We start from the raw sequence: 21,133 nt of genomic DNA on the forward strand, positions 1-21,133 counted from the left end.
GAGAAATGTGATGTGTACAATCATTGTGTGTATGGTGTCGATTCCGGACCCCGATCAGGTGCAGCAGCAGCAGCACCATCACCTAGTTACGTCTCCAGCTTCATGCTCCTCGCTCGTCAATAGAAAAATTGAAGCGAAGGTGTCATGGACTCGGTGCTTGGTGGTGATGGTGACGGCGGTGATACTGTCGGTGGAGTCCACTATGGGGAGATTTATCCGAGGTGTCCATGTCGCCGAGGGAGTCGCATTGACACTTGACAGAACCACGACATTGGAACACCACTGAAGTTGGCGGGGATCCAGGACGAGGTCCAAGGAACAAATTGGACCTACAGGAGAATTACAGGAAAGTTGAGGTCAAAGTAGAACCCTAATTGCAGGTTCATCGCACCTTTCAAAGTTCATGATGTGCATTACCCAAGGTGTGTCGAGCTTGCCGTGCAGCTTCCGTCCGACTCCACTGGCATCCAGGCCCCCGTCCAGCGAATGTTCCTTCCCGCTGCTGGAGCCCAGCGATCATCGACGCCGCTGCTCCGGTTCGAACCCGGAGAACCCAACTCCAAGCACCGAGAACAGAAATAAATACCCCATATTATCTGCGGCCTTCCTGTGGACATTCATTTAGGGCATTGTGAGTCTAGATGTCCTGAAATGCCTGGACGGGTATATCGGGTACTTACATTAGATAAGATAGGACTGTATCACCGCCCTCATTCCATGCTGATTGATGCCTCTCTCTTACCCCGCTTCTGTTCTCCCCAACTTCCCAACTTCTGTGTGACTTCACATCTTTGAGCTTAGAGGCTCAGTTTGTGCTGCGGAGCTTGGACCTCCTTGGCCTGTCTGCCTGTGTAACCTCAATAGGCGGGGGCGGGCTCACCGAAAGGCAGCTATGTAGCTAGCTGTGTTTCCCCTGCAGGTTTGTAAATATCAGAACGCCTTTTCGTGCAGTAGCTCAATCATCACGGAGTCTTCTCCGGATCACCAACTATTCTAGCCATTGCAGACGGAAATACAGTAACTACCTATAGTCTCGGACTCGCTCGATCTTACCTAAAGTGGTTTAAGATCCAAGCGTTTCCACGATGCTTTTCGGGCTTCTCAGGCCCTTTCTTCCAGAGGGAAGGAAGCCCCAAAACTTAACATATGAAGCCATCTCCACTTCACAGGGGACGATGAACCCATGCAGATTCCTGTTCCAAAGCGTCCTGTATCTGGCGTTGTAGGTTGGTGATACCTTCTTTTATACCCACTTGCTTCACATGGCTCCAAAGCCGTCAGCTGAAGCAGAAAAGATATAGGAAAGAATAGTGATCGGGTCATTTTGGTATTTCCCATATCATGCCATGACATCAAACCTTTTCCCCTCTCCGCCAAACACTCCGCAACACTCCTAAATGAGATCTCTCTCCATTCGATCGACTTCTTGCTGTCTCCTGACCTGCTTGAATCACAACGCCCTTTTTCCTCAATCGGGCAGCTTCCTCTCCTCTCATTACCCAAAAACAACACTAACCCCCATCTCCCTGCTAACTTGCCTCCACAAGTCCCCTCCAGTTCCCATTTCTTCTACTTCCCCTGTTGACGTTTCCACCCCACACCCTGTCCCTGACTTAACCTCAGCCTCATCCGCCCTCCTCCAAACCTCCCTCACAATCTCCCACGCCCGCTCAATATTCCTCATCCCCTGCCTCTTCCTGACCTTCTCAAACGCCTGTTCCGTCAACCCTCTATCCTCGGTTGTCACAGCCTCGCACGCCGCCACAAACAGCGGCCACAGCAATGCCCCCATGGGTCCCTCATGTTTTACGGTGGCAGCGCAGTGTAGCAGAGACCGGTGGGTATGTTCTTGCACAGCTCTGTGGCTGCGCCGGTAGCACTGTACGCTTCTGTACAAGTAGACGAAGGCGGAGTGGCGATAGGCGAGGGCGTTGTGCCAGATGGAGTGGAGACGGCTGCGTTCGGCAATGGTGGGGGAGATGATGTCAACTGGCTGGTTGTTGCGGCTCTCAGCGATTTCTTCTTGTTCATCTGGAACGAAACCTGGAGGTAGTTGGGGTTGCCAGCGTGATAAGGCGGCTTCGATGGCTTGGGTTGTTGATTCGAGTTCGGTGCGCAAGACGGAGATTTTGGAGGCCGAGGCGTTGCTCCAGATGGCGGCTTGCAGGTCCGTTTTTAGGGTGACCAGGCTGGAGAGTCGGTGGATTATGGGCCACAAAGTGGTGGCCATGCCCAGGAGGGTGTCGACGTTGGATAGGGGTGAGGCGATGGGGGCGCCGAGAGGCGGGAAGGGCATGAGGCAGCCGGCGGTGGGAGCGGCGGAGAGGGGGGCGCGGCCGTTGGAGAGGGCGGCTATTACATCGTAGAAACGGAAGGCCTAGAAGTATGTTAGTGATTAGTAGTAAGTAGAGTTGAGATGGGGTGTGTATGTGCGAACCCGTTCAAGAAAGATGCTGGTTGAGTCTAATGGTTCGGGGTTGGTGCACATAATGGTGAGTGCCCCCTTGAGGTGACCATCTACGAGATTTGATCGTCCTCTTTGAACCAGCTAAACGGGGGCAAATTAGCAAGGATTACTCCCAACCTTGACAATCGGCTATAGAAGCTTACCACTTCATAGTAGATGAGCAGCATAATAGTTGCCAGGATTTCATTCCGGTTCGACTTGGCACTTTGCTCTATTAGACGTCCGAGTCCCTGGATGGCCTGATTGTGGAAGAAGAGCGAATGCTCATCATTTTGAACCCCTCGATATTCCAGATGGGCGCTGGCAAGAGCAAAAATGGCGTTTAGTACAGGCGAGCTCTGTCGTGTCAGTGGCAGCACCAACTGTTGAAACGGATTCCCACTCTCCTCCCGGAATACGATTAGGTGGGAGAGGATGTTGCAGAAGTGATCCACAAGAGCTCGTCGGTTGGGGCGGTCCGTAAACTCCGAGAATGCCGGCGAGTGGAATTCGAACAGAGGTGATGTTACCGGACATGGTGCTATCATGGCCAAGTCTGGATAATATGACGTTGGTCGTGATACTGTTGTGACTGCTGCTTGGTTTGTCCATGACTCTGCCACATATCCATCACCATCTTTAGCATCCTCAGCCAACTCTTCGACGTGACCCAAGTCCGGCAATGTGAAGAGTGACTCCGTGGGAGAGATGAGAGGATAGCTCGGCGTAGGTGAAGGCGCGTTCCAAGAGTTGTTGCTCTGAAGGAGGTCTGGTGTTGGTGGAAACTGGTAGTCCGCCTCTGAAAATTCAGGAGGACTCACGCTATCGCTGTCGTAGCCAAAGTCCGACATTCTCCCGGGGAGAGATAGCCTACGGCCATCATTGTTAGATGTTGATGATGTCGCTAGGCTGGTCTTTCGACGCCTTCGAGGCCGCACGGCCTCATACACGCAGGTCGCTCCATGCTCGACGCAGCGTGAACATTGTGGGCGTCCCTCATCACACTTTTTCTTCTGTGGTATAGATGCTTGGTTAGAGAACAAAACTTGCAAGACGGGGGAAAGGACTGGACCAACCTTTTCTTTGCTTTTCCAGAGGTCAGCTACTTTTGATTCGGGACAGCAATCTCACGAAAAACCGAGCGGGTACAGGGAATAACGTACCAAAAGGTGCAGCCTAGAGCAGGTTGGTTCCAAGTTAACGGGAGAACTAGGGCCGAGGAGTGCATTCCGGGTGGATACTTACCGGCTCTTGATCGTCTCTTTGGCTCCTTTGGAGGAGCCAGTCGTGTATAAAGAAGCATTTTTACACTTGCGGGATCCATCTTGTTGGATATGATTATGGAGAAAGCATCGTCTCTTGCGTGGGATCGGGTTTGTGCCAAGTGCCGATGGAAAGCTTTGAACTAGGTTCAGTTGGAGTTCTGAGTAAGATGATGGATCCAACTGGTTTTACCCCCTATTCGGTACCTCGTAAAAGGAAGGTGAAAAAGCGGTGCTCACCTTGTTTTGTTATTGATGGTGGGTTGGGGGAACTTCAGATCATGACCAAAGCGAGTAAGTTGTGATCATGATGAAAAGATGGAGCAAGGAGCGGTGACTACGATATGTCATAGGAGTAATGAGGTTATTAGCCAGCTACGTCCAACACGTTGACTGACGACAACGAATGTCTTCGCTTGTGAGCAAAGGTCACGAGGGAGGCCGAGTTTGGGGAGAGGCGAACAAGGGTGCTCTGTTGGGGTGCGCATAAAAGAATGAAAAGCCTGTTCTTCTTCTTCTTCCCAGACAATTGGAGGTTCCAAGTTGTTCGCTGGTCTGCCTCCGAGCTTTTCTTGGAGAGGCATAACGTCCGGTTATTTGGCCCAGATGTGCGGAGAAGGAACGGGTGAAAGTGCGGAGATTCCCCCACCTCGGTAACCTCCACCTCCACCTTCCCTCCACCTTTCCCCAGAAAGAGTAACGCGGGGAAGATGGAGTCTATACTCCTTTTTTCAACAGAGACCTGTCACCTTGATCCGATCCACTGACATTGAGTCCGTACCTGAAGCCATTCTCAAGAAGGGTTGGCGTCATTAACCGTGATCCGAAACATCAGAGCCGCATTGTGATGAGATATATTGTGCTTAAGTGTATATCTCGTTCAACAACGGCGGTTGGAATAGATTGGATTCCTCAATCACGGCAGCTGAGTCGGGTCGACTTTCACCTCGGTGAGCAACAGGTCTGGTATTCGGACCGATGACGCCGGGCATGTTGATCGGAGCACGCTGCCTTTATCCCCAAGCAGGGCAAGAGCAGGCAATCTCTCAACTATCGTACCGACATGCCGGAATCTAACCTGTGATGGCTTCCGTCCCTTATTATAGCGATCTAACTGCGCACAGATCCCAGAACAGATTGGCGATGCGGGGAGACTTGATTCCGTGCTCGGCATGTCTTCTTCACCAACCACCTTTACCAGCCAACACGAAGCCGAGCAATATGTGTTGTAACGAAGCAAATGCAGGACACCGTTCGCAGCCTCCTAACCTCCTTGTCGGTCCCAAGATACGCACCCTGAGACACCTTATCCTGCGCAGCAATCTTTATGCCTCTACCCGTCAACCGTTGTTTAACGACGTTCGATGATGCTACCTCTTCAGCCACCTTCCCAAATGGCTATCAGATGATTTGACTGAAGAGAGCGCCTCTCTCTCTGTGGTACCCGTTGCTGTGCCACACCGCTCAGCCCGATGATATAACGACTCGATATAGCCGTAGGATCATGTTGGAAGCCGGGACGGATCCCAACATCCCGTCTGTCGTTGTACTGGTGAGAGTGTGGAGGTGGCTTGAGGTTGTCGACCTGGACGTTGGACAAGGAGAGAGTCCCGTCCAGACATGTGCAAGTTGTTGTTCCCCAAACTTCGCTGAGAACCCGACGGGGCAGCCATTGTCCCATTGTTCCAGCGCGCTTTGGCCACCTGTGGGCACGTGTCAACAGTAATATGCACTAACAATTATTCTCCAACATCCGTCGGCACGCACGGTTGACTTTCCACTTCTTTCAACAACATCATCTTCACAACCAGACGGAAGAAAGTGTTGAACCAAGAGAGCTTTGAACGGCCGGGTATTTTCACTGCTATCGCGGCTGTTCAATAACTTCAATTGGGAGCGCAAACACCGTTGAATAATCATACCGAGGGAGCCCGGCTATGCCACACCCGAAACTATCAACTAGTCCGGTGAGATGACTACCTAGGCAACCGAATAAGAAAAGGCAAACCACATCCCCCTCCTGCTGAAACTTATTTCTCTGATAAGGTAACAAACCTTCAGATTTTCTCAAAATGGCGAGCTGGTGGTGACGCGCGTAGTAAGCGCTTACATCTCTCACAACTCCCATCATCCATCCCACTAACCTCCATCACAAGTCATGCGCTAGCATCTCACAGAAGGGAAGGTGTCTTGGGTTTTATACCAAGGCTAGAGAGGAGTCCCTCATCTCACTCATTTCGGCCGTACCCTCCACTCCGAGTAAAAGTGCTGCAGTTGGGTCACTTCGGCTTGCGCACAAGCAAGTCACCATGGCCGCCCATGGGCCGCTTCATTGGTGGCCTCGTCCTTACTCTTCGCCGTATCCTCACGTATCCGCCGCGCCGACGCAGTTTACTGCAGTGATACCAGAGCACAAACGTCGTATCGATATTCGATTTATCGGACCATTGCTTGATGCGAAAGCCACAGAGTTGCACTCCCTTGGACACCTCCACCATTCTCTGACGGCTTGGCCATGAAAGCCCTCCATTCGGCACTACCTCGTAGGCCAATCATCATGTCCGAAATCCAGACTAGCGATGCACACAAGAGAAAGACACATTGGCTGCCAGTGGTCCAGAGCCGACGCCACAGAGGGAAAACACCCACCATGGCTGGCTCGTGAGGGGGGCTGTCAGTGAGAATGAGGCACGACGACTGTCAAACATTCAGTCAAACCACCGACAGAGGGACCATGTTTGTATGAGCAGTCACTCCAAATGCTTCCCCAGCCTGCATGGGAGCTTCTCAATGGTTGCCCGAAATGGCAATGTGGGTGAGGTGGAATATTCTTCGCAGTAGGATTTTGGAGCTAGGCTGCGTTCAGGTAGGTGGTATTGATTCACAAGATGAGAGCACAAGGAACCACAGGAACCGGACGGGAATGGTCGATCCCTTCCCAGTCCTTTGGGATTTCGGGTGCCATCATCATCCCTCGTCCTCTCTTTTTTACCTCAGCTGAACTCCCTCTCTCATCTTCTCTTCAGCTTCTGGATCTTGAATCTCACCACCATCGTTATCATCGTCATCACGCTTCAGTTATTACCAGGGATCGGAAACCATTGTCGGCGGCCTGCCCTGCCATCACCCGTCTGCGCGCACCGCGTTTAATGTGCTGTCTCAGCCCTACTGGTGGTTCCCTTCGGATACCAACCGTAGGCCCGTGGCGCTTCACTTGCTCCGCCTCTAGGAAGAACCGGGTCCTCTGTCAGCAATAATAGGCACCTCACTTAGCAGGATTATTACTGCTTTCTTGGGTCTTATCGCCAGCGACCCTGTTCGGACAGAGAAGAAAAGACCTTGCCTGCCCAAACTCTGGTCTGATCCTTCGATCTCGTGGTTACCTCATCGCACTGATTCAGAAACCCGTTTAATGATCGGAAACGCCTCCTTCAACTCACCTTTCCCCTCTTTCAGCATTTTACGACTCTCGGGTGAATACCTCTAGAGAACATCTGCATTCGCGGCGCATTCGACAATACACAGCGGCTGACGGCATAGACCACGCCTTTAAGCGACGAAAACCAACACTGGTCCAGGACGGGAGGTACAGTAAGCAGAAACGGGAAATAAAATAATCAATTCGAAATTTGAAACAGAACGAGCCGCCATGCGTAGCGTTTGGTCGTGCTCGTCGTGTGTTGCGGTTTTTATCATGGCTCTCTTCGGCCTGGAAGCGATGGCGTCGCAAACGACGGAGGCGGCACTGCTGGAGAAGGATACGGTTCACAGGGTCCCAAAGAAACCACAAATCACACCTCCTCCGCAGCCATTACGGCTCAAACGAAGAGGAGACGACGATCTCACCTGCCCGGTCAACCATTCCCTATGTCCCGAGTCGTTGGGTGGAGGTTGTTGTCCGGATCAGTATGAGTGTGCAAGCGATGCTTGCTCAGCGACGACAGCGGCATTGGGTACGGCGTGCGGGAAAGTAGGATATTATTGGTGTCCCATAACGGCCGGACGTAAGTTCATTTTGCCCTTTTCTACATGTCCGTCTTGACCTCAGTGGTTCGTTGTAACTAACAGATATCAGAGGGATGCTGTCCTGAGGGTTGGGTCTGTGACGCCGTGAGAGGCTGTATAGCACCATACGGCGTAACAAACACATTCACGTCGTGCCCTACCAACTATAATCTCTGTCCATCTTCCTACAACTACGGCTGTTGCCCAAACAGCATGGGATGCGGAGTCGACGCCTGCTACTCAACAGAACCCTTCAGCACCACCCTGGTCGATATCCTCACAATCACCTCTGGCGGTAAGACCATCACCACCACTCAAGTTTCCGCCGTCCTCACCACCCCCACGCCTCCTCCCGCTCTTACGGCCGCCGACGATGGTGCCGGCGTCATCCCGAAATTCATGCCCACCTCCGTTCCCAAAGCCTCCGCCATTCCCAAAGACAACAAAGACGACGACGGCGGCGGTGGACTCAAGGGCGCCCAGCTAGGCGGCATAATCGGCGGCGCCATTGCCTTGCTGATTATCGTCATCATCGCCGCCTTCCTCATCATCCGCCGTCTCAAGCGGGTCGAGTCCGCCATGGAATCCAAGAAGGGTTCCATCTCCGGCTACCACTCCAAAGCCTCGTACACCAAGACCTCCAAAACCGGCGCCTCCAAGACGGAAATGGAACAATCCGGCCGATTCCTGCACGTTAGAGCCCCCTCGGACGCTGATAACGCCAGCGCCGATCCTCTGATGTTCATGACCGAGACGAACACGCCCGGGGATCACACGGGTAACACGAGCAGTTTGGTGGGGACGCCGCAGCCTGGGGCACATGGTGGTAGACACAACAGGTCAGGGAGCGATGCTTGCATGGTCTCACCTCACGGCGGCGGCGGTAATAACGGGAGCGGATTAGTCAGTCCCGATCCGAACACGGGCTACTTCGACGGCCCTTCACCACCACCGGGTACCCATCTCCACAAGAACAATGGCATGCGTGAGAGCGTAGACAGCCAAAGCACCGCCGGGTTGGGATATCACTACAGCACCCGCAACCAAAACCAAAACCACTGGCGGCACCAAAGTAACGCCAGCGAACTTTCCGCCGACGGAAGCGAGATCACGCACGGCGTGGGAAGTCCCTTGGTTGGTGGTCATGCTAGAGGCGCATCCGGCAGCGGACTAAACGACGTCCCCGAGCTTGATTCGAGTGGCATGTTCGTCGAGTTACCCGCAACTGCTACCGCCTCCAATACCATATTTGGAGAATCCCCTATTCTCCCTGTCAACCCTAATAATAATCGCCTGCTGCCGCGTAACTCCTTCGGCGGTCTATCACCCGCTTCGAGAAGGACTAGTAATCCTAGCAGTCCCAACCCCAACCTCATCCACAATAGTCCCAACCCTAATAGCCCGCACGCAAGAAACGACAGCACAGACACCAACAACCCCCTCGATGTTCTCTCCGAAACAGCCGAATTCATCCCCCGCTCTCACCAACAACAACACACTTCTTTGGATGGCTACTACGGCCCCTCAGATAAACAAGTCGGCCAAACCGCCGCCGGACTAGGATTCGTGCCGGAGGCGTGGGATGGGAGTTCGCCTGGTGCGTATCCGATGGGGTTTCCGATGATTAGCGTGCCGGGGTATGGACTTGGTGTTGCTTCTGATGAGGGTACTGGAGGGGATGGGGATGGGAGGGATGATGGACATGAGACGCATGATGACCTGGAGGAGGGGGAGGGGGAGGGGACGCTGGATACCGCGCTGGATATTGATGAGAAGCTTGAGGAACTTGAGGGAGTTGAGCGGGGGAGGGGGAAGGGGGTGCAGGAGGGGCAGCAGAAGGGAGATGGGCAGTTGCAGGGGGATGAGAGTGAGAAGGGAAAGCAATAACAATGGACGACGGATGATGACACGGAGGAGAGTAGACAGATGTTACCTCTAAAGGAGTGGTGGATGGTGCGAGGTTTTGAAGTTTAGGATGAGTGATATGCTTGGAGAAATGATGATACCCAGTTCTTTTGTTAGCCTGTTTTTTTTTTTTTTGGTTTTTTTTCAATCTTTGATTTGCGAACACGATTATACACATATACACACATAAAGACCCATCAATGTTTAAAGTATCAATGTTGAAGTATTACATACTTATACACTGCCTCAACTTCAGTAGCACTTGATTATGTGCCCGGGATTTACCATACACGGCCTTTTTTATGTACTACAATTACTACGTAGGTACGTGGGTTGTGATAAAGCTATCCCTCGACGAGATTTTTTTCTTTTTCTCTTTTAGGAAAATATTTTTTGAATTCAGGACTTGAAGCCTCGCAAGATGCAGTTATCACGCAACTGTTTTCTACCACCGTTTGAGTATCGTGACGTTGAAGCTTCTTCACATGCAAAAGCTTCATCAACCTTACCTACTTATCATCACCTTACTCATCAGTTGATGTTGCATCAAAATGCCTTCCATGTATCCCATCCACCATCCACCGCCCACCATCATATCCCTCCTCATCTTTTTGTCTTCCAAAAGAACCGAATCCCCCTTCCTTCCGTCCTTAGGTCATAAGATAATATAATTTGGTTACAACAATAAAAAACAGTATTTTATACTTGTTATTTATTCTTCTTTGTCTAACGTTTGATGCAATCAACAACCACTGCGCAGCAGACAACCCTCCTTGCTTGCTTGCTTGCATGCATGCATGATTCAAATTTATTTAAACCCCCATCCATCCATCCATCCTTTCACCCATCACTTCTTCGTCCACCGTCTTGATGGAAACCCGAACCAAGCCTGATGGAATCAATCCATCCATAGCAAGCAAGAATCCGCAGACTCGCCGGGCGGGCCCCGTTGCAGCCTCTCTCGCTCGGGAAGGAGCAGTGTAGGCCTTTCCGCTTCCTTCGTTTCTACACGAATACATATATCTAGGTTTAGCGTATTTCCCCCTTTTTTTTTTCGCCCACGCGCCAAATGATGTTTCCTCCTATCATCGCTGTATGTATCTATCAGTTTCGATTAAACCATGTATTTCTTTATTGATTGTCATTCGCCCGCTCTTCATCCTCTTCACCCGCTTCTTGTTCTGCCTCCTCTTCGAGCACATCTGACCATCGATGTCCCCTGAACGTTTGAATACCGGATACGCATTGACGATCATGTGATTTCCCGACACGCTAATCCGGGGCGACAACATAGCCTGTTTCAACATCTTGTGAGCGAGGAAGGTTACCCACGAGAACGGGGCGACTTACCACACCTTATACATTTCCTACCCGGTGACCGGCGCGTATAACACGCGTAACAAAAATGTTTACCGCTCATGACATAGCTACGCCGCATGGAACCTACTCGATGTCAATGTATTAGTAATTGGTCCCAAAAGTGGTACAAAGGAGATTACTCACCACCACACGCCGAACACATTCCGGCCGGGACCTGTATCCAATTCCCAGCCTTTTGAGATCCCCCCGCAGATAACTAGCCAGCCCTTCTAGGATCCCCCTGACCCGGTCCGGGGCCATGCCCTTGCTGGTCATACTGGTGCTGTGGTCGTAGTTGTCTACCCATCATGCCGCCTTGGTGGTGTTGCGGAGTGTACTGTTGATGAGATGCCTGAACCGGGTTGCGCATGTCGTGCTGCATCGGTTGCTGCTGAACATGTTGTTGATGCTGGGGCATCTGGTGCTGCTGAGGATGGCCCTGGACCTGAATGTGCTGTGGGTGGGTGGCATTTGCGGGGACACCATGTTGCTGTTGAGCTTGGAACTGTGCCGCATGCTGCTCCCGCTGCTGAGCGGCTACCTCTCTAGGGTCACGACCGAGCTCTCGCGGATCCCTGCCGATGACTCGAGGATCGCGACCTAGATCTCTAGAGCCCATCTCCCGTAACTGCGCGTCGCGTATCTGAGCATCCCTAATTTGCTCTGGGTAGCCTAGCGAGGAGGAGGGTGGTGGACCCATACCATCAAATCCGGCACTGGCAGGTCCCGGTGTATAACTTCTAGCCTGGGACATCTGCTGCATCCTGATATCTGCAGGGGTTTCTCCTCGTCCAGGAACTTGTCCAGGGGGACCACCAGGGCCACCATGGCCAGGACCAGGGGTATTGACGTATCTTACGTATGGCTGACCCTGTGGCGGAACCGGCTCGCCTCTCCGTAGGTTTTGGCGATCCCGAGGATCAGGCATCGGTGGGAATTGGCTCCTACCATCGAGCGAGCGATGATGTTGATGTGAGACAACGTTGCCAGTGGGGCTCTGTGCTTCATGAGCAGAATATACTGCTTGGCCACGTGGAGTAGGTTCTCTCAAGCCGAGAGGATGTGACTGCTGGGTAGGCGTAGCCTGCCACGAGTGCTGCTGCTGCGACATTGCACTGCCCATCTGTGGAGGTTTAGCCTGGACGTTGGGACCGTGTTGTGCAGCCCAAGCTGTTTGAGATGGCACAGAAGCCTGGCTAGACTTGGATGGTGTATGCGACGGCGGCCAACCTCCTTGTTGCTGCTGCTGCTGCTGCTGCTGCTGCTGCTGCTGCTGCTGTTGTTGTTGTTGTTGTTGTTGTTGTTGTTGTTGTTGTTGTTGTTGTTGTTGCTGCTGTCGCTGCTGCAGACTTGGAACAGCGGCCTGCCCCTGTTGAGTCGATGACCATTCCTCCCGAGCCGACTGAGCTTCGCGTCGGCCTGAGAGCGAAGATGGATGGGCTGCGTATTGCGGCGTAGGCGAAGCAGCATGAGCCTGTGAAGTGGCATAGGCCTGATATTGCTGTTGACTTGAATATGCCATCTGCTGCTGCTGTAAATGCTGCTGCGAATGTTGCTGAGGATGTTGCCCTGACTGTGAGTAGTGATGCACCTGATGAGACACGGGAGAGTTTGAGGCGCCCGCCTGATGCTGTGTTTGATACTGATGTCGTGAGTAGAACTCCCTGTTGTCGCCAGCTGCTGAAACTTGTTGTTCCATGCCTGAGCCCATACTCGGCCTGGCAACGTTCATGTGCTGGGGCTGTGGCGACTGAGCATGATAAGGCTTCAATGATGGGATGGCAGCCTGAGCGGCCGAAGGTGGATTGCGAGCGTACGGGTATCCAGCGGCTTCGGTGTCCCTACGCTGGGATGCCGATGCAATAGTAGTCGGCGGCTGGGGAGGACGAGTAGACATCTGCTGAGGCGGCGGAGTTGACGCTGACGCGGTTCCAGGCATGGATACAACATCATTGACCCTTTTAGGGGCTGGCGCTGGCGCTGGAGGGGCAGCATCGTTAAGTAAGGAGAAAATGCTGCTGACTTTCTTTTGCTCAGGCGGATGAGGCATAGCGGGCGGAGCCTGAGGCGGAGGAACAGATTGAGCGGCGGACGTGTTCGCGGGGTATTGTTCCTGCATTGAGGTCGGCACAGGGCGCTGCGTGCTCGGTACTGGCGGCCTCTCCATCGCCGGGCTAAGCTGGGGAGGCGTGCGTTGGGAGGGTACAGACTCGCTGAGCAGGTTGCGGACAGGTTGAGCTTGGAGAGGCGGTGTGTAAGACTGCGAAGTGGGGGGTGCCATGGTCCTTGGGGGATCCTGCCGTCCCATGGGCGCCGCCTCCGCCCTAGGCTGCATGGAGCGCTGTGGAGGCATAAAAGTCTGGAAGGGATCTCCGTGGTGCATTGGCTGCTCTGGCTCCTGCTTGAAGCGCATGGCCGGGCGCTCCATCGGTCGCGGTTGCTCTCTTGGCTGGAGTGGCTCCATCCTGATCTGCCGTTCCCGTCCTTCACGGATTTCGCGAACTTCGCGCACCTCTTGTTGCTGGGACAGCAAGGGCATTGGGCGATTGGCATCGGAAATCCATCCTGCTGAACGAGACATGGCCTCGCTCGCGGAGGGCATGGCGGAAGAGGGAACAGGAGCGGTCTTTTGCGAGATACGGACCGGCTGATGCTGTGCTTGAGTCGGAGCTTGCGATACCGGCATGGGCTCGCCTTCGCTCTCCGCAAATGCGAAGGTGGCGGTCGGCTGCCGAAGTGGACGAGGCACCGGAGACATAGTCTGTGTGACCGCTGGTCCGGGCCCGCTCGGTGTCTGCGGCGACGGTGCCGAAGCTGCTGCGGCAGCTGCCGATGCCGCCACCGGCGCCGAAGGTAGAGTTGCCGGTATTACTGAGGGCGACCGTTGCACAAGCGCATTGTGTGTTCCGGGTGACGCCTGGATCGGAGTAACCACCTGGAAACGGCTAAAAGGCTGATTGGCCGGCGCTGCTTCTGATTTGGCAGGCTGTGGCTCGTCGGCTTCCGCAGCAGCCAACGGCCGATGTCCTGACGAGGAAGGAACATCGTACCGCTTCCTTGGTCCTGCAGAGGGAGTGGGAGGAGCAGGTCGCCTCTCGCCCCTCTGCTTCTTGAGATCGGCCTCGGTAGCAATCTGTTCCCATTCCTGCTTGCCCTCTTTCTTTTGCCTCAGGTAGTAGTTCCTCACCTAAATACATGTTTGTCAGCTGTTCGTGTCTTTGCGTCAAACATCTGTGCAGAAGACGGGATGCACCTACCATGACTTGAGTTTTGGTTCCCATGTGGTTTGCAATTGCACTCCAGTCGGTGCCAAAGGAGCGTAGAAGATTGGGGAAGTCATTAGATTCCGAAACACTCCAGTAGCTAGAGGCTTGTTGCGGCGTGCGAATGCGCTCAGGCCCAGATGGCTGTCCGATCTCGAAGGTAGGGAGAGAAGCCGGGGGCGCTGGGGGCTCCGGACGCAGGGAAGGAGGAGCCATGACCTCGGAAATGGTTGTTGAGGCCAATGAAGGCGGTGCTCTTTCGGGACTGGCAAGAGGCGTTTGTTGAGCAGGCGCCAGCGGTGGTTGCATGCTTCCAGGGGGCACGTCGAACATAGGGTTCTGAACGCGGGCGGCGCCTAGTTCCGCCGGAGTCTTGTTGGGCATCCATTCAGGGTTCTGTACTCTAGTGGAATTCGACCGAGACCTGGCATTCGTGCCCTTAGCAGAACCTGCTGGAGGCGTCGGCGCGATTGCTTGAGTGGGCTTCGGCACCTTTGGCTCTTTGTCTGCCTTGGGCTGGCGAGCTCTGCGGCCACCTTTCTTGGGCCCCTCCGGTTTCTCAGCACCGCTGTCATTCTTTGGCTCTGTGGTAGTGCCTGCTCTCCTGCGACCGGGAGTGGCAGAAGGAGTGGCACCGTCAGAATCAGCATTAGGCGTGGCCTCATGGCCCCAGGAAGGAGCAGCAGCGCGGCGCGGCTGCTGACGGCGACCGTTGTTGTTCTCCCCGTTCTCCTGGTTTTCCTCTGTTGCCTCATTCTCGGGATTCCCCAGTTCCGACACCAAGGCGTTGTATTTTTGCTTACCACGTCCCTTCTTCCGCCTCCGCGGCTGCTTCTTAAGCCTTTCTTTCAGATTCAACTCTCTCTTCTTCGCATAGTAGTACTGAATGACCGAGTGGAAGTCGCGGTTCGGAAGTTCGTGGGCGATCTTGCCCCATTGCTTGGGATACTCGAGGTATGCCTTCTCAAACTTCTCTGCCTCTTCCTCTGTGAAGTTGACATGATATGGAACCACCTGCCAGGTTTCCACGATCCTCTCCAAGGGGAGCAAGCCCGCTGTATCGACAAAGAGTTGATGCTCCTTTTCTTCGTCTGTCCAAATCATCTCGGGAATCACAGCCTCCTTGTCGGTCCGATACTTTTCCCGTTGAGCTCTTTCTTCTCGCTCTTTCTTCTCCTGTGCTTCTCTAATCGACTCTTGTATCGCATACTCGACATCGAGCTCGGTAGAAAAGCGACTAGTTGTTCTCCGTCCCCCCTCCTTACCGTGATGATCAGAGCCGGAGTGACCCTTACCTCCCGAGGCCTTATCTTTATCCGACTGCGAGAATTGATTTCGGCTCTTGACGGCGATGGGGTCATCTGAAAGAGTGAACCGAAGGTAGGCATCGTAGTTCTGGCGATATACCTGTTTCGCTTCCTGTTGTTCCTTCGCCGTCTCCGCGGCCATATCCCGGATGTTGCCCATGAAGAACGCTCCAAACCCAGGACTTTGCTCTGTGAGCTTGCGAACCTTGCTGGCTTGGTGCCAGGGCTTAACGTTGAAAACTGGCAGTTCATCAGTGGGCGGCGTGGTGGATAGCTCTCTGATGTTCTCAACGCTGCCATAAACGCTAACGTCGTCCTCGGTTCTCTCTTCGCTGTCCTCGTCCATGCGTGATGGGCTGGTAGCAGCAGAAGTGGGCTGGTCGAACGGCTGAGGGAATCGCAAAACGCTCCCTCCATCACCGCTCACATCGCGTAAGGCCACGGACTTGTTAATAGGTTGTAGGCCATCCCGAATTTCGTCATCGGCATCGACCATATCGACATCTTGGTCGACGACCTTGTGCTCTTGGACAGTTAGCAAAGGAGGTAGACCTGATCCACCTATATCCATTTCCTCCATCTTGGGTTGAGGCTCAGGACGGTGGAACACCGTCTCCTCATTCCCCTCGACGGTTGGGATTGCTGAAAATTCCCGTTCCGTGGCAGCATGTTCACGACTTTCCGCTTCCTGTTCTACTTCCGGCTCCTGTTCCGGTGCCGGTTCCGGTTCCGTCACGGACTCTGGTTCCGGCTCTGTCAGTAGCTGTGGTGGCTGTGCCTGCGCCTGTGCCTGGGCCTGTGCCTGGGCCTGTGCCTGCGTTTGTGCCTGCGTTTGTGCCTGCGGTTGAGGTTGAGGTTGAGGTTGAGGTTGAGGTTGAAGTTGCGGCTGAAGCTGTAGACTTTGCTCCGGTTCTGGCAGCTTCTCTGGCAGCAACTCGAGTGCCTTTTCCTTCTTGGACTCAGGAACCGGCTTTGGCTCGGGTGCAGGCTCAGGCTGCGAGACACGGGGCGGCTCAGGTTCATCCTGTTTCTGTGCCGATTCCTCTACCACCTTCTGTGCCGCCTTCTCTACCGCCTTCTCTGTCGGCTTCACAACTGGCTTCTCTACCGGTTTCTCGACTGGTTTGTCTACCGGCTTCACCACCGGCTTCTCTACCGATTTTTCTGTTGGTTTTTCTACCGGCTTCTCAACCGGTTTCTCTGCCTGTTCAGCGGATTTCTTCTGAACAGCGGTAGGTGCGGCATCTTGAACAGGCGGACGTTTCGGCTTCGGATCAAGCAGTGACTGTTGCTGAGGCTTAGGTTCGGGTGATAGTTCCTTCTGTGTGTGGACTTTCGGTACCGGTCGAGGGAACGAGTATCCTTCTGGAAGGCCACCAATCATGTCTACAAGAGGAACATTGTCGCTGACCACCTTGACCACGGCATCGTGAACAGCGCATGCATACTGCCTGACAATCTGCATGGGGACACCGGCTGTGCTATCCTTGAGTTTCTTGAGCTCGGATTCCTGCTTCGTGATTTCAGCCTCAAAATAGTCATCCATGTCTTCGTCATCATCCGACTCCGTGCCAGGAAGTGAGGACTGCTGAGTAGGCAGCTGGAGCCGAGTGGTTGAGGGGATCGCAAGAACACTACGCTTCCGCTTGACCGGCACCCTAGGCTCGGGAATCCTGATCTTGTCCGGCTCCTCTCGCTGTCGCAATGGTGCCATATTTGCAGGTCGTTCGTCGCGCCGCTCAACTTCCAGTTCTCTGAAGGGGCGATGAGGTCCCCCGAAAGAGTCCATCCTCATATCTCTGTTGTCAAATGATGCTCTGGTATCCCTGTCCACCGAAGCCCTCGCAGATTGCGTGCCCCTCTCAGGCCTGATTGGCGTGTCATTTGCTCCCGTGAGCAGCGAGTTACGAGCCTGTCCGTCGGCTGCCACGAGATGCGATTCAGATTTGGCATCGGGACTACGAGGCCTTCTCTCTGTCTCGCCATGGTGATCAGAATGTGAAGATTCAGGACGATGTCCGCCAAAGGGCCTTCCATGTTGTGATTGCGACACAAAGCTCTGAGACCGGGCGGATTTTGGCGATTCAGGAATCTTCTTGCCGAGAGTTGGGTTGATCCACTGCTTACTGGACCGCTGGGCTCTCGGGCCAACCGGTATGGGAGGGCTTCCTTCGGGCAAAAGCGGCTTGGAAGGGCCGGTTGGGGGTCCCCTCTCAATATTGGCGGGAGGGAGGCCAGTGGCCGGAGAAGGTCTGTCCTGCCTTTCTTCGGTGATGAGAGCCCTGGGGCCGGTCGGCGGTGCCTTGCCCGTGACGGATTGGATCTCAGCCGATGAAGGTTGACGGCTAGGAACTGATCCAAAAGCGGGAGCAGACGGGGCAAGCGGGGGCGGCGAAACATCTTTGGCTGTCGTCGGGACCGGCTCGTGCGACACGCGGTCCAACTTTTGTCTGGGTGGTGGTTCACGATTATCTCTTTCCCTGGGGTCACGATCATCGCGCATGTCCCTGACCGTGTCCATGTACCTAGCAGGTGGTTCTCTACGGTCCCGGTCATCCATGAGATCCCTCTGGGGCCCCCATCGACTTTCCTGAGAACGACTGCGAGGCTGCCAGTTGCGATGGTCCCTATGGTCGTCGTAAAACATGCCTCTGCCACGCCCGCCTCTATCCCAGTCGCCGCCTCTTCCTCTGCCGCCGCGGTTTCCGCCACGGGAGTTGTATCCGCCGCGAAATCCGCCACGATCTGGTATGCCGCGATCCAGCATACCGCGGTCTTGTATACCGCGATCTGGCATTCCACGGTCTGGCATGCCACGGTCCGGTATGCCACGGTCCGGTATGCCACGGTCTGGTATACCACGATCAGGGATGGGTGCAAAAGGAGGATCAGACGATGATGAGCCTGCCGATAAAGGTCCAGCATCCCTTGAACCCCGCCTTGCGCGCTCGGCATCAACGTTCAGCGGCATGTCCCGAGGATCTCTAAAGTCCCGCCCTATGTCACGGCCCATATCCCGCCCCATATCACGACCGGGTGGAGATCTCGGCCTTCCCTGGGGTGAAAGCCTCCGACCCCTCGGAACAAAGGCATCGCGGTCTCGATTAGGGGGGTGCCATTCTCGGTCGCGTTCGCGGCTACGGTCGTCTCTGAAAGGTGGGCGGTTGTCTCGGAAGTCGGGTGGTTCACGATCTCGTCCACGATCTCTGCTGTCGTCCCGCCATGCTCGACCGCCTCGTCCGCCGCCTCTACCTCTCCCACCACGGAATTCTCCAGCAAAGCCACCGCCGCGCGGTCCACTCGGTGGATCCAGAAGTAGGGCCTTGGGGCCGCGGGGTGGTTCTCGACCGGCGAAGGAGTCTCGTCCTTGGAAGCCGCCGCGCGGGTCGGCCTGGGACTGGCGTCGGCGGTCACCGTCGAAGTGCTGAGAGTTGAGCGGGCCGCGGTCTCCCTGGTCTCCGCGGTCTCTGTAAGGGGGTGGGGGCGAGCGGTCCCGGGGCGAGCGGGAGCGGCGATCGCCGTCGTATCTACTGCCGTTGTACCTTGACCTGTAGGAATCATAGTGGTGAGCAGATGGGGGAGGAGTGTAGTGCTGGCTGTGGTGGTAGGAGGGGGTGCGGTTGTGTTGGCCACGGTGATGGTGAGGAGGAGGAAGAGGAAGAGGAAGAGGAGGAGGCGGCAGTGGAGGGGAGGAGGGAGAGGTGGTGGCGGCTAGATGGCGAGGGTGTGGGACACTGTCATGGCGGTGATCGTTGTCTTGGTGGTGATGGAAGTAGGACATTGGCGCGGCGGTTGTTGGGCACGATAAGTTGGCGTTTGAGGCCGCCCTTTCGGCTTTGTAGATATCGCGTTTGTTGGCCTAGGTGGCCGCGGACGCAGCAGACGTTCGGGCTGGTGCGTCACGTAGAAGAGACGCGTGCTTTCTACGGCAGGCGTATGGATACTGATGTGGTAGTATAATAATGAAGACACATACATTTGCAATGAGGGCCTGCGCCCTTGAGTATCGATTAGACGGCTCGGCGCAGCATCCGGGGGCCCACACAATGCTGTGTTTGATGGTATATACTGTATATCGAGGAGATGCTGATTGTGTTGATTGTTGTGTTGGTTCTGGTGGCGGTGGTGTTGTTGTCGTCGATGACACTATCAAATGTGGTGCTATCGGTGAGGTGTGTGTTGTGATGTGGTGTTGTTGTTGTTGTTGTTGTTGTTGCTGCTCCTTGAAGTCGGTGGTGGTGGGAATGATGGCTGCAAAGGTCGCAGAACGGATGCTACGCTCTGGCAGCTTCGAGTTGCCGACACGGAGCGAGGTCACGGGCCTAGAGTGATGTGACGTGGGGAACGGGGTGGCGCTGTTGGACAAAAGATGGGATGAGCAAAATGTTGAAGATGGGATGTTTAGTTCCAGTTCCACCTGCAGGGCAGTTACCTCCTCAGGCGGTAGGTGGGTTTTGGTTGTTGTCCCGTCGTCGGTCCAGGGCTGCAGTGACTCCAGGCGAATAACGAATAGGTACCGTCGGAAACAGTCCAGACGTTGAAAGTGGAATGAATGAATGGATGAATGAATGAACGTGGAACTGAAGTCACTCAAAGTGCGGCTGAGGCTGAAATGATGGCAAACGCGTGTCACCCGGTGGTACCTGTTCTTGTTTCTATTGTCCGTCGGTCTCTGATGGGAGCGAGTTGCAAAGTCCAAAAACCACCAACAAGACAAAAAAAGTCAATGCACGTTCCTCTTCCGTGGTGTGGATTCGTCGCCTATGGTCGGTTAAGAAAGAAGCTCAATGGAACGATGTCGGCCCAGGGCAGAGATCGAAAACCCCTAACAGTACCTATGATGATTATGGAAGGCCTGTCTTCTGAAGGGCCCTCTGCCACGGTAGCCTGTATGCCTGTAGCCTGTAGCCTGTAGCCTGTAGTGCCGTCCCGTCGGTCTCGCAACTTCCTGTCAAGTTCTCGGCTCGCTGCCGTGTGGTGCTTCCTTCCTTCTTTTCGAGATTCAACTTGCTGGAATCCCCGTCGGCGAGCGGACTAGCGGACACTCCCACCCAGCGGAGACGGAGGGGGTTTCCAGCTTCACGTTACACTAGTGGAGCCCTGGAAAGCAAGGCTGCGAGGTTACGGTAACGTGGTAAGTAAGGTACGGTAAAGAACCCTGGGAACGCACGCGGATACCGGCCTGGACTCTGGATGCCACTTGGATTTCCGGGGTTAGCCATATGTACCAGGGTCTAAAGATACGGTAAGGCAAAAGTAAAGGTACATAGGTACACTTGTGACACTTTCGATAAAAGGTGGCAGATTGGCAGGGCACGTCGTTGGATCGAGATGGCAGTCCGGGAAAGGGCTGGATTGAAGACCGAAGCGGGAGATGAAGATTGGAAGGAAGAGGGAAATGTGTGGATCTTGAATTTGTCCCGTTTTGTTCTGTTTTCAGCAACGCATCTCGAATCTTGAAAAGTGGCTCGTGCGGCCAAGAAATGGAAAGATGGAGGGGACGGATGGAATTGGCGGGATTCCCTTCAAACCAACAGACTGACCGCACTGCATTTGCGGTTCAGCCCCAGTCACACACACACATTT

At 54.4% G+C, this 21,133-nt stretch overlaps 3 protein-coding genes across 3 annotated transcripts; 1 reads left to right on the plus strand and 2 right to left on the minus strand.

Annotated features, from left to right (window-relative positions):
- Window positions 1-920: 920 nt before the first annotated feature.
- SMAC4_04151 (uncharacterized protein) lies at window positions 921-4,208 on the minus strand. Its single transcript, XM_003346671.2, has 6 exons — window positions 3,949-4,208; window positions 3,692-3,844; window positions 3,610-3,622; window positions 2,611-3,532; window positions 2,438-2,548; window positions 921-2,377 (listed from the first exon to the last, which is right to left on the minus strand). Exons 2-6 carry the CDS (start codon window positions 3,768-3,770, stop codon window positions 1,496-1,498), a joined length of 2,007 nt encoding a protein of 668 aa, XP_003346719.2. The 5' UTR covers window positions 3,771-3,844; window positions 3,949-4,208; the 3' UTR covers window positions 921-1,495.
- A 2,293-nt stretch (window positions 4,209-6,501) lies between these two features.
- On the plus strand, window positions 6,502-9,652 carry SMAC4_04152 (uncharacterized protein). Its single transcript, XM_003346672.2, has 2 exons — window positions 6,502-7,712; window positions 7,784-9,652. Exons 1-2 carry the CDS (start codon window positions 7,358-7,360, stop codon window positions 9,598-9,600), a joined length of 2,172 nt encoding a protein of 723 aa, XP_003346720.2. The 5' UTR covers window positions 6,502-7,357; the 3' UTR covers window positions 9,601-9,652.
- Window positions 9,653-10,376: 724 nt separating this feature from the next.
- SMAC4_04153 (uncharacterized protein) lies at window positions 10,377-20,216 on the minus strand. The gene is made up of 5 exons (XM_066090065.1): window positions 19,524-20,216; window positions 14,235-19,095; window positions 11,122-14,164; window positions 10,969-11,061; window positions 10,377-10,913 (listed from the first exon to the last, which is right to left on the minus strand). Coding segments are annotated over exons 1-3 (7,833 nt in total). The 5' UTR covers window positions 19,526-20,216; the 3' UTR covers window positions 10,377-10,913; window positions 10,969-11,061; window positions 11,122-11,194.
- Window positions 20,217-21,133: the final 917 nt, after the last annotated feature.

This window comes from Sordaria macrospora, chromosome 5 (genome assembly GCF_033870435.1).
Source record: "Sordaria macrospora chromosome 5, complete sequence".
Lineage (NCBI taxonomy): Eukaryota > Fungi > Ascomycota > Sordariomycetes > Sordariales > Sordariaceae > Sordaria > Sordaria macrospora.